The sequence below is a fragment of the Chlamydotis macqueenii genome, chromosome 4 (assembly GCF_036417535.1).
Source record: "Chlamydotis macqueenii isolate bChlMac1 chromosome 4, bChlMac1.mat, whole genome shotgun sequence".
NCBI lineage: Eukaryota > Metazoa > Chordata > Aves > Otidiformes > Otididae > Chlamydotis > Chlamydotis macqueenii.
This window is the reverse complement of record NC_141559.1, coordinates 4,187,698-4,201,326: the sequence shown is the minus strand read 5'-3', so window position 1 is coordinate 4,201,326 and position 13,629 is coordinate 4,187,698. Positions and strand designations below refer to the sequence as shown.

At 45.6% G+C, this 13,629-nt stretch overlaps 1 protein-coding gene across 1 annotated transcript in view; it reads right to left on the bottom strand.

The window, feature by feature from the left end:
- FRAS1 (Fraser extracellular matrix complex subunit 1) overlaps positions 1–12,479 on the bottom strand; it is a 143,937-nt gene extending 131,458 nt beyond the window's left edge. The window contains exons 1-2 of the mRNA XM_086746873.1: positions 12,355–12,479; positions 8,546–8,577 (exon numbers count right to left, since the gene is read on the bottom strand). Of these exons, the coding sequence (XP_086602999.1) occupies positions 8,546–8,577; positions 12,355–12,412 (90 nt within the window). The 5' untranslated portion in view covers positions 12,413–12,479. The remainder of the gene's footprint in view (positions 1–8,545; positions 8,578–12,354) is intronic.
- Positions 12,480–13,629: the final 1,150 nt, after the last annotated feature.

Below are 13,629 nucleotides of genomic sequence, written 5' to 3'. Positions count from 1 at the left end.
GAAGTTGGAAGTACATCTCAGACACACACACGAGGGCAATTGCCTGCTCCAGTGAGCCACAGCAAATAAAGCAAGCAAACACCTCAAGTTCTTTTGCTAAACTAATATGTTCTGAAAGCACAGAAAGCGTCAGACAACTCCTTTAACCTCTCCCTCCCATCTGCTGGGCGCAGGATGTACCCACGTGTCATCGCAGCGTACGCTGCAGTCACAGTAACGCAACAATCCTGTACCGCATATGCCACTGAGAAAGACATACGCAAAGAAACCGCTGCTTCGCGGGGACTGGCAAGTGTGTGTGTGTGGAGCGGGTGCTAGCAGAAAGGGAGACTGAAAACAGACTTGCTCTTATACCTCTGGCTGGAGGTTACATCCCTCTCCCTCTTTCGGCTACAAGCAAGAGAGCTTAAATCACCTTCAGTGGGCTCCTTTCACGACAGTACACTTCCAAATTTCTTTCCAAAACACGTTCTTTTTCTTTCTAACACAAAATAGGAACCACAAATTCTCCTGACTGTTTTGCTCCAGCCTTCTACCTTCATTTTCTCTCTCCTAAAGCTACTGATGTACACGTATATTCAGAGCGTAAACACCACTTCCGTAAAACGTTGTCTGGGGATAATTAAAATGATATTGACTTTCTTGATCTGTTCAGAGACCTTTAAAAGTTATCTGATGAACATTAACATTATGTCCCTGGAATACGATTACAGATTTTTGAGTAACCCATAAAAATGGTAAGATGACCATCTGCAGAACTCTGCCCCACCGGGTGATCTCTTAATCTCTGAATTACTGCGCTGAAGAGAGGGGAAAAATCAGTTTTTGAGTGAGCTGTTATTTATGATTTACACAAGAAAGAAGAAAAGAATAGCAAGTGCTGATCCTCCAAAAGGAAAACCACGTTTGACACAGAAAGATACAATTAAATCCCTTCTGCAAAAGAAGGCTACGACTTCCAACCCAAACACCCTCCTGCCTTTTCTGTTCGTGGCACCAAGGTCTGCCACCGCCTGCCCTTCAGAGACAAAGGGGCCGAGTCTCAAACACGTGTATGTGCACATAAACCTAGCCCTGCCACCCCTGAACAAAACTGTTTCTCACCTCAACCGCAGACGTACTTCACTGCTCCACACAGAACAGCGCTGCTTGTGCTTTCATAAGCACCAGCAGAATATAATAAATGTACACATTTGATGAGTACCATTTTCCATTTCTGTGTTTATCATATAACCCACTACAGAGACAGCTATTTTGCTGTCTCCCAACACTTTCATCAGCTGTGGGACACTGCTTCCAACTCCAAAGCTGGCACTTGCACTCCGAAACGGAGAACAGGAGAGTTTTCAAAGCAAGGCCCGGGTTAGGCACACACACCAGTATGACAATGGTTGGCTGCCAACTTCAGCCCAGTGAAAAACTACATTTGAGGGAGGTCCCCAGGTGATATAAGCTGTCATCTTTCTAAAGCTACATTACTTGGCACTGTCCACAGGTCTCCACTTTTAATGCATGATAGGCTTTTTCCGCTGGCAAAACCTGATTTCTATCATTTCTCTAGACATCGCAACCCCCTACTCTAAAGAGAAAATGCAAATGGGAAACCTGGTCAAGGTTTTGGCAGGGTTGAGGAGAGGGAAGGAATGAGGAAGCACAAACAGAATTAGTGAGCTAGTAAAGGAAGAAAGGAATTTTCCATGCTGTGAATTTAAAAAGGAAAAGTAAATGACAAATTATAAGCAATTATTTCCTAAACAAGGCTCTTCAAATGCATCCAGAAAGGCTAAAGGCAGAATGACTTGTGAAATTTATAAATGCTGGGTAACTGTTAAATTGTTGTCCTAGTGAACAAATTCATGAGAAATCCAACATCTCCTGCCAAGACTCTGGCATATAGCTCCTATAACTGTGTTATTAAATGTTAATCATCTACTTAAGTCAGTGTTTGCGGATGAACAGCAACCATCCAGTAAGACCACTGAAATGGAAAATGTGGAACAGGACAGCTCTTGTAAAGACCCTGATCTCCAAACAAGGCTGTTGCCAGATCACCTCCCACGACACAGTGAAGATTAAAGTCTTTCACCAGCCAGGACAGAGGATGGAGAGGAAAGATCCCTGAAGCAGAATACTACAGCCAGCAGACACTCACACCTTCCAGGAAAAGAAAACCCCACAGGCTGCTGGAAATAATTGAAGAGGGGGAACTGGATGATCAATTTGGTGTATTTGCAGCCCACTGCAGAGAGAACTGTGGAATACCTATGTGAGGTAAGCACGGCAGATAAACCATCTCAAGGGTAAGCAAAGACACCAGCTTCGTGCTTCAGTTGCCCCAGGTTAAATGTTAAGGCACAGTGCTCGACAGAGAATAGCCTGCCTCGCCACTGCTTCAGGATTTCGTGAAAAGGCATGTCTCTTTTCTCTTACAGAGCAGCACCTGGAGAAACCAAAGAGATGCCCCACTAATGCAACCTGCTGCTCCCAGACACAGGGGCTGCAGGGATGGAAACTCCTGCCCAGCTCCAAGCACAGGGGGAATTAAAAGATGCTACTTCTGTAAGATCAACAACAGGTCCAAGCTGTAGGAGAAAAGTGCCTGGCCCCAGAGCCAGAGCTAGCCCAGCCACCCTCTGCCCCCTCCCCAGTCCCTGTATTTATCTCCTGCATCCATTACAGGACAATGTACAGGCAGCTGTTGAACAAAGTTTGTGTTGTATGAATTGGTCTCTCTTACTACGAACAGCCCTTCAGTTGCGACTTGTGTCAGTTGCTGCTGTCCTCATTGAAACAGACATATAAAGCAACAGCAGCAACATCTACCCTTCCACCGGCAAAGCCAGAGTTCATCTCTGGTGTAAAAAACACCATGACAGCACTCCTGAAGTGTGAAAACCTCTGAAAGGCAACACCCCATAGAGCTGTCAAAGTGCTCTGGCTCAGGGCCGCAGTGTTGCAAGTGAAGTGTAATTCACCTCTGCTTACAGCAGGGCAGGGGCAGATCCTTCGGGCTTTTTAAAAGTTCTCAGCACTTCCTCAGCTAGTAGTTTTTAATAGAGTGCATAGCTGTTTAGGGATGTTAGAGCTCCACAGGACTTCTTTTCAGAGGTAAAAAATGAAAAAGGAACATAAAAAACCCACTGAAACAGAACCTGTACTGATTTGTATGTACTATGTCAAACCTTCTATATCGAGATATACAACTAACATGATTAAGTTCTCAAGTTTTTACTATGTGTTATTTGGTATTCAGAACAAGTTTCACATTGCTACAAAACAAAATAAATGTGATAATTCTAGAAGACGCCAACTCTCAGCTATGCTAACAGTGTTGTGTTTCCTTATAAAACATCAAAAAATGACTTTTGAAAGTCTTCTGTATGAGAACCACTAACATATAAAAGAAGAATTATTACATATTGAAATGCGTGTCTCCATCCACAAAAAAAAAAAACCCTCCTCTTTACTGATTAAGAGACAAGAATTCAATACATCCTCAGGAGAACAATCTTCATCTTACACCTGAGTTTTTTTTACCTGGTACCATGAAATAAAGAGTGTACTGCCCATTTCCTCTATATTATACTGTTATTTTCAAGGAACACAAAGAAAGAACACAGATGTAATAAATGCTTTATTCAAAAAACATTTTTGTCTTTATTTTTGATCTTGGGATGATCTCAGCTTTCCGAAACCCACAAGCAGATGGGCTTTCCTACATGAGACACATCTCATTATTAGATTATTAAACCTTAACTGCATACCGTTCGTGTACATGGAGAGGTCTATTTCCATCACCTTGCACTTCCATTCACAGCCACACAAAGCAAGGATGAGTTGGTTATTAAGCCCTACACACAGTAAAACAGTTATTCAGTGTCACGCACCTGCTCTAAACAGGCTTAAAAGACTGCACAACAGCACTGCAGAATCAGGCCCCCGCTGCACCAAATGCCCCCAGTCTTTCCGTCACTACTCTTTGAAGTCCTGGGAGAGTCACAGCATCTAATTGTATCTGTTCAATGAATAAAAATCATCACACATCGGGTATTAGTCAACTTGTGTCTATCAGGATACATCCACCCTGCAACAGCAGGGAAAAGCGACCTCGATTGTGCAAGTCTAACTCAAATAACTCATTACCTCCCCACTACCCACGTCAGTGTGCGAGACTGCAGAAAAGCAAATGAGGAGTGGGGACCGCAGGCTGCTCAAAGAGGAACCCCCCCCCAGCAAACTGGATAATATCACAGCGTTCTGAAAAATGCTCATTTGAACATGACACAGGAGGGAGATTCATGCTGCTGTAAACTAGAGTTTAGAGCTACCGAGTGTTAGATGCATGTTATAAACAGAAATTTACAGCTTTGGTCCCTGGTGGAGCTGAGGATGCACCTCCAGGCTAAGCAGTGCCATTTACATCACATAATTTAGAACAAAACCAAAAACATTTTGACAATCGTAAAAGTTAGCAAGCAAAACCTTCGACTGAAATCTTCAATTCTAATCTCATTTTTCCAGTGGTAACTTGTTATCCTTCTAAAGAAATTAAAGTGAAGCTCATATTCCATTGCTAATTTAAAGTATTCCCTAGCCAGCAGTGCTCTGTACCCGCTAGCATTTATTTTAAATAGTCACTAAGTTTATTCAGAAGAGAAGCTATCTAGATTGGGAGATGTAAAACTGGGGAAAAAAAAAAAAAAAAAAACAAACATTTTCTATTCATTATATTTCCCCTTTCATTTCTGACTCAGCACAAACTACAGATGGAAGCAGAAATCTTAGTTTAAAAGCATAAAATCAGCCTTTCTTTAAACTTCTGACAAAAAAAAAATGTACACATTTAACTGCAAGATGTTATCAAGTTTATCAGAAGATTTAAAGGATACTTTTTTATTGACCGAGGATGTGCTCTATGCAGTCAGTCACATCAGATACTTGAAACTGTTTTATTGTCACAAACTTTAAACTTTTAGCATCAACACGTTCATGCACTTTTTCCTTCACACACAGAACTTGAAGCTCACACTTCACTTCTCCACTCTGGTTACGCTTGCCACTGAAAGGAGCTAAATATGCCCAATGTAATTAGGTAAAAAAAAAAAAAAAAAAAAAAAAATCATCTCTGGAGCTGAGCAAGCAGCTACCTCTAGCATAACACAGATCCATGTCTCCACCATTTAATTTCCTTATCCTTTGCTGGAGTTCTCCCGTATCAGTCAGGCTCCTTGCAAGTGTTTATAAAAAATACAGTTAATGCATACATGAAATGTATGATCTGATGTATAATAGAGCTGACAGAAGTTGTATTTATACAACAGTGATCTATCAACATGTGATTTTTTAAATTATTAGTATTATTTTGTGACCTCTACCATGACTGATTGCAGAGCAGAATTAAAAAGATGAAAAGTTGAACTATCTGAAGAGCTACAACAATTATTTTCTTTCCTTTTCTGGAAAAGGCACATTGCTCTTTTGACTGACTGCTAAACCCAAAATTTCTTCAGATCTTCCAGTCAACTAAGCATTTCAATTAACTGGAATCCTTGTTCAGGCAGTTTCAAAAGGAAAAAGGGAAGCAAAATTTTTGGTAGAAGCACAAGTACAGTACCATTTACTGAGGATTAAGTTAGGGCTTTTTCTTCTGTTTGTAATTTTCATTCTAACGCCAAGATTAAAAACATTTCCTTCCAAGGAAAGCTGCTCGGCTTGTTTGGTGCTTTATAGTGTCCCATGAAAGTTCCAAAGGCATCTGCCAGTGCAGAAATTCATCCTTACGTGCATTACCAGCAGCTGCTGCAACAGACAACGTCCATGTTCTAACACAGACAAAGTAAAAATTTACTGGAGATCGCTCAGCTGGACTTCTCCTTCCTTACTGCAGTGTCTGCCAGACATGAAGTGTCATTTGTCAAGTCACACTTGCCATTTAAACCAACTCCCACTTTAATTCCCAGCCCCGTGCCTCCCCTCTCCTCCCAGGGCTGAAAACCCTTCTTAGCACAAGCCAGCTGCTCAAAAGATGCAGACAAGGACTTGGATCAATACCTCACCCACACATTTACTTTCATTGTGGCATGAATGTCTCCTCATCCCCACCTACACTACCCTCTAGCTAAGCAAATAATAGAAAAGTGTATTTTGTTCTTTGCTAAGTAAACGAAGCAGCTGCACTGGTTGCGTGGATCTGAAAACTCCCTCAAAGGTGAAGACAGGGGAAAGAACACAAACCTCTTCAGCACAGCTGGAAATCAAACAAATGAACACAAGCTGACCCGTGATGCACAAGCAGCTAAGTCAGTCAAGCAAGATGCAGAACTTTTACAGCATTAACAATTCAAGCAACTCTGCAGTGTCTGCATTCACTACACTTAAATGTTTGATTTACGCACCAAGGATTTTTTAAGTGACTCCAGAGTTTGGGTTTGCAGCAGGAGCGAGCAGGACTTGCAGCAAACAGCATTCCTATTTACAGCATTCCTGTAACCACTTGCACAGGAAAAACTGAGAGAAACGTTGAATTACAGGAAACACTGAAGAAAACAGTGTTTGTCACCATAGCTTAAAACATGAAAAAGTTTCTACAGATTTCTCTTGGAAGTTGTCAACAGCTCTGTTAGTGCCCCAGGCACTGTGATGCTGCCAGTCCAGGGCGGAGCCATCAGGTGAGGTTGCAGTGTTTGGCCCAATGCCTTCTTGTCATTCAGAAAAGCTTTCTTTCCAGTGCGTAAACGGTCTGCAAGCAAACACACCCAGAAGGTACAGTCCTCCCCCAAAATAGATTCTATAAAGACGACATCCTTAGCTTGCATGTTTGTCCTGTCACTGGGATTTCTTCACTGAACACATTCTTTCACGTGCAAGTTTCCAAAGCCATATAGAAACGCTAAAACCACAAAATTACGCCCCAGTCTGCTTCTCTGCTCCCCTCTGTGCACACTGCAGCAACACTAGTGAGAAATCCCACAGTCAAACTCTGCTGCCACATCCATCCGTGCTCTGTCAGGACCCCTCAGGGATGGACGAAAGGAGCACCTCAGGTACGGACGAAGTCACTCAGATCCACTCCCGTCACCCACATCCAACTCAGCCACACAAGGCAAATCAAGCACGTACCGCTCTGGTACAACGCTGAGGGAAAGACTACCAGAAAAATATCCAAATGAAACCCCTTCCCTATGCTATGTAGTCTTTATGTACAAATGCCACGGCAAGGTACTACTGAGGTCCACATTAGCATTTCAAACACTCAGAAGCAGTGGGGAAAACAAACAAACAAAGCCCCACCATCAGAACACCAAGACAACACAAAATGAAAAAACAAACAAACAAAATCAGTGACTGATGCCAGTGGCAATGAGTGCCAGATAAAACCCTTCACGTGCTAACCCTTCAGCACTGGCACTGCCCTTACGGAGCTGCAATGCTCAGCACAAAGTGACCTGTCATTGTCATACAGTTCACTGAAGTCCAAGTCTGGACAAACTTTCCAGCTGCTGTTAAGACACCAGTGCTACACAGCACACTATTAACAGGAGCAAACACATTTAGCTTGTGTCAGCTTCCTCCCAAGCTGCCCACTGAAAACATTTGCTTCCAGTAATTTCCTCCACATTCTCTTCTGGGAATAGAAAAACTTCCAAGACCCTAAATCCATTTTGGAAGGCCAAAGGAACCACCTGCATGCAGTTACTTCCAAGATACCCAGTGGTCACATGTCACACACACAGAGCATACGTCCAGCTTTGCTGGAGAGCTCCAAGAGAAATAAAAACCCAGGCTTTCTCCGACAGTTGCCGCACACAGCCTCCCAGCCTACGGTAACTAATACCTGAGCAAGTCTGCTGTGGGCTTGGAGGCAGGTACAGAAGCACTCCAGAAATGCCAAGTTGCTCAGCCATTTCCTTTTAGCCCAGAGTACTGAAGCAAGGCAGACAAGTGTTACACAAAAAACCACCTTTTATAAATTGTTAAAAACTGTGATTCTTGTACAAAGATATTCAAGGATTACATATATGCAGAGGAAGACTATAAAAGAAAATACTTAGGGTTTATAAAGAAGAGTCAGGCTACACAGTACTCACCGTAATCAGCTGAGAGAAAAAGGTGTTCAGTTATTGTCATTAGTAGCTTATTAATTCAGGGAAAAAAAAAAAAAACACAGAGCATATCCTGGCATTACAGTGACATTTTACAAAACATAACCTCTATCCTGCCTAGGACTGCACATGTGTCATTCATACGGCTTCCAAGAGCCTTGCAATCCCCCACATTTTTTTCACAAAGGAGCCACAGTTAGAAGCAAGCAGAGCTGTGCTGAGGAGAGCGCTCGGGTTCAAAGGCCCGGGGAGAATTTCTAACCCCTCTGAGGGCAATATTTATTTTGCTGCTGTTTTCCAGCAGGCTGAAGGCTCACAGCTCTGTGACCTGCCGCAAGATCAGCCATCCGAGTTGCAGGGGTGACAAAAATCAGAAACTAGAGTCAAGTTCAACAGCACCTTCTCAACTACTTCCCCAGCATAACACATTCAAGTTGACCTACCTCAAACAACAAGCCTTGGTAGACACAGGCACCTACGGGACAAAAAAAAAGTAAAACAGATTAGAAACGAGTAAAACCAGTACACTCTCCAGTGAACCTCCTGCGTAACAGTACGAGCAGCACTGAGCAGCCACCTCTGGCCATGCACTTGCCAGCGACAAAACAAATGCAGTTTTGGGGCAGCAGGGCAACCCCTCGGTGAGCATCAAACTGTAGCGTCATGGACTCTGGCCGAGATAGACTCAAGAACTTGAAGAGTGGCACAAACAAGGGCAGAGACAAAAGGGAAGACCTGACAAAATAATGCAGCTGATCTTCAAGAAGGGGTTAGCACCTGCCACTGCAGCACCTCACCACACCGATGAAGGATCACGGCATTATAGTTGCAGGAAGTCACCCAATCTTTCTCAGACTGACGTCAAGGGCACAGACAACCATCAAAAACATGGGAGAATAGGAATAGGCACGGGTTGATACCAGCTTCGTAAGGACCTGACCGCACCATCGGCAATAATCACCCACTTTTGAACAGGGCTAGTATCACAATCAGTTCCCACAATCACCCACACACTCTTAAGATGGGTGAGAAATTCAGACATTTGGTGCCACTGGTGCGAGGGGCACACGTTCCGCCCCTCCACTGTGGTAACAGCTGCCCCCAGTAAGATGGGGATTCTCACAATACAGACATAAGACGAAGCTCAGAATTGTAGCTTTGAATAATAGCCCGAGCTCTCACTGAACTAAAGGGAAACCACAGCTATTCAAGGGCAAAATATGGCCCTTAAAAATGCGAGGTTACACGGCATTTAAACTGCATGCTGAAGAGCAGTCTCTTCGCTGTGCTCCTGTAAATCCTTTTACCATTTACAGGATAAACAAATAAGCACATGAATATACACATAAAAATGAAGAGTCAACGTGAATTCTCGTTCCTAAATCACTCCCCCATGGGCAACGGGTCACATTTCACCCAACAGGCTCACAGGACTCTGCCTGCTTCACTCTTCCTACTTCTCACCACTGACTCTGCCAGCTAAAAGGTTCTCCAATGAAGTGATGGAGATATACACCCAGTCAAGCATACTTTATATATTCTACTTCAATAAATCAAGTAAGAGGTTTGAAAATAAAACCATTATTAAGTTGAATGACAGTTCCTTCATTGATTTTCTGGGAAATAGCCATTGTCGAACAACTATACGTATCTGTCTACTGAAAACGTGACAAGAATGTGAAATCAAAAGCAACCCAAGAAACTCAAAGATGAAAAGAAAAGAGAACGCAGGAAAAGCTGCCTCAAGGGACCACCCAGAGAACGAAGAATTTCCTCGAAGAGTGGTGTTTCCCATAAAATGCAGATTAGACAAATCTGTACAGAACTAAACTTAGAGCTACACTGCTTCGAATCAAAAGCTCCTCCTTCGCACCAGTCTTCAGCTCTGCTACAAGAGGTTGCAGAGGCACCATGGGGAATTATTTTCCCTTGCCAAGAAGATGAGCCACAAGAGCCCAACTGTGTTTCTCTCAAGTTCAGCAGATACCTTTCTACTCATGATCACAGTAAGCAAATCGAGCCCTACCCATCACAGCCACGGACTGAGCACCCAAGAGGAAGGACATGCTGAAACACCGGGTTTCACTCTCACATCCGCACAGTTCCCCACACGCCGCCCCACGAATACGGTTAACCACTTCCCATTTGACAAGTGACCTCTGCACGTTCATGGTGGTGCCAAATTACCTGAATGCAAAGACTCAGACTCTCAGCAATTACCTGTTCATTTACTTGACCTTTCATAGCAATTTGTGTTTACCAAAAACCAAACGAACACTCGACCATACCTGGACTTCACGTCACTGCACTGATCTAACAAAACAGCAATAGTTTGATACCCTGAAATGTGAAATATGGTACGAGAGTGCCCACTGAGGATTTGAAAAACCTTAAAGAGACAGGGGAGAACTATCGACAACAACAACAAAACAAGCATTTCCTACTCTTGCTTCAAGGGGTTGTAACTTCACCCAGGGCCCTTTGTGCCAGGCACTATAAACACATCATGGAAGTGCAATCATGTGCCCAAAAGCTCATCACCTACACGGCTGCAACACAGAGTAAGGACCAAGGCAGCAGGGCAAGAGTAGCTGCCTCAAATAGTCCAGGCAGGCAACAGCAGGAATAAGACAACTTTGAAAATGTCTCTCTCAGCTCTCCAGCCTACTCCCTCCACTGCAGAGGCAGGCTCACCCGAGCCCACGTGGGACTAGGAAGCAAACACAGAAAGTCCGATTATTCCTCACCATTAAAGCAAAGACATAGCTCACTCCCTCACAAGTTACCAAGGGGAATACTAGGATATAGCCCATCTTTACAGGAGTTTGAAAATTCTTAGTTACAAATACCCTTTAGCTACTTTTTATTCCCAATCATAAGCGAGCCCGAGACACTACACGCACGTTAAGCAACATCTCTCTTTGTTATAGCGTGCTGGCTTTGCATGCAACTCCAAGTCATCAGCGCAATTAACAGCTGTTTGCAAAGCTCACCTGAAAGGATCACATTGCCTTTCACATACAGAAGAACTTTGGGAAGAAATACCCAAACTTTTTGCCTTGGTATTTTTGTGTTGGGCATCTTGGATACAGATGGTTGGTAGGGTAGTTGTCTGGTTTTGGGGTGGTTTTTTTTTGGTAAAAGTTAAGTCTCTCAGAGTACTGCTCAACAACTTACTACCCTGAATTCATATCTAACAGCTCCTGAGTTGGTGCACGCATAGCTATTTTTAACTACTGTTATTCACTAAGACAACTATATCAAATGGGAATCACAGCGTTACAGTGGGAGCGGTTCTTTGGGAGTGTGCCGCTCTGGAAACCAACAACCTACAGTCGCACGGTCAAAAGAAAAGCTGGAAAACAACCTAAGCATGCAAATGCAGCCACACTGCAGTCCCAAACTCAAAAGATCTTAAACCTGACTGCCTGGCAGCATGGTACGATGATAACCTTGCATTTTTTACAAGAACACTTTTTTAATGACAGAAGAAAGCAATGCTTGTTGCGGGCTGAGGCTCTCCTAGAGCACTCCTACAGCGACATCCACACACCCCACGGTGAACTTGGCCCTCTTCTCCCAAAACAAGGAGAGGTGGATGACTGCTACCCGCTCTCCACAGCTCCTGTCACCGCTGCCCAGGCTGGCAGCGTTTCCCGAGCCCCGTGGGCTTCGCCCCCACCACCGCCACGAACACCCGTGGAGAGTGTGCCGGGACAGTTTGAGGGCTGGCTCAGCACCTCACACGCGTTTTTTTCCGTGGGTTTGGATAACTAAAACCCACAAAAAGCTTTGTTGGGTAACCTCACCCTCAGCTTAGCAGGGGCTTTACCACCGTCCCGGGCTACCCTCAGGAGAAGGGGTGGAGGGTGAGGAGAAGCCCCGGACCACCCTTCCCGCCTTTCCCCCCACCCCAAACGGGACATATTCCTCCATCCCCAGCGTTTAACGATTTCAGCGGCTTGTGGGCACCCCACGACCGAGCGGGAAAAACGGGGGAAATGACGGACGAGAGAAGGGCTTCGCCCCGGGCCCCCTCGCCCCGCCTGTGGCGAGGCCGCCAAAATGGCGGGGGGGCGGGAAAGCGGACCCCCGCCCGCCCAGCCGGGAAGAAGGGGAAAAGAAGGGAAAGATGCCCCAAATCCCCTGGGAGAAGGGGGACGTTTAGTCATCGGAGGAGCTCAACTTCTCCTCAGGGCACAGACCGCCCGCGGGACGGGGAGAGGGGCCGGGGCCCACCGCGACGACTCACCTGAAGCGGCGGCCAGCGCCGCGCTGAGGAGGAGGCACAGCCTTGCCCAAGCGCCCATGGCCCCGCCGCGCTGCCCCCTCACCCTCCGGCGGCTGCGGGGAAAGAGGAGAGAAGCCGCCGCGCCGAGAAAGGGGAAGGGAGACGGGGGTTGGGGGGGTTGGCCCCGCCGGCCCCCCTCGGCAGGTGCCGGGGCAGCGCCTGAGCCCCCGCCCCGCCGCCAAACTTTCCCCTCTCAGACAAAGCGGCGGCGGCCCCCGCCAGAAATGCGCCCTCCAGCCGCCTGCCCTCCGCCCCGCCCGGCCCCGCCTCGGGGCAGCGCTTTCCCCCTCCTCCCACGGCACCTTGCACAGGGTGGTGGTGGGGAGGGGGGGAAAGCGGAGCCCAGGGCCGGTACCGGCAGCTGCCTGCCACGGCCCTGCCCCACGGGTGGGTGCGAGGGGAGCCCAGCCGCCTCCTCCTCCTCCTCCTCGCTGCTACCTGCTGAAGCAGCAGCCGGCGGTAAATCCGCAACCTGCCCTGGCTGCGGCACCCACAGCGGCTGCAGGCGGGGGAGGAGGCACAGCAAAACGCGGGCAGCGTGGCGGGAATGCACCCGGAGGGAGCTCCGCGGCACAGGGGGCTTTATTGGGGTCACAAACCATCGTCTGCGTTTGGAAGCTTTTTATTAGATTTGGACTTCACTTGTGTTTGCAGGATTAAAAAAATATATATATAAAAATAAATTTATGTAGTGAAGGGGCATGGGCTGTTAACCAGAACAACTATTTTCTTCTGTTATTGGTCTACATTCAAAAAAATCTTTCAATTTCTTCCTTCGATTTCAATTCCCATTATACAGATTTCCTCTTTAAAAGAAGACTCAAACCTAAGCAATCACAAATCCAGCACTCAAACTAAGAAAAACTACCAAAACACTCAAAGCTTGAGTTCAAACTCTTCCCGTCACATTTTAGGCACTTCCCCACACACACACACTTGACCCGTGGCACTTCTCAGCTCCTGCCCAGTCATAAAAACCTTAATTTTTCACACCTTCAGCACTGCACACTCAACAGAAGATACTGGAGCCAACTTTTCCAAATGCTTCCGCAAGATGAATATCGAGTTCATTTAAGTCACTGGATCCAGAAAACCAGACAAAGTTTTTAAGTCAGAGCCATTAAACTGCTACATGCAAAAGCTTAAAACTGAAATCAACCAGGAAAGTGATCCTAGTTTTACCGGTCTGTGAACAAAATTGTCTTTTTCAGCTGATTTCAGTGGGTCTGGTTCCCA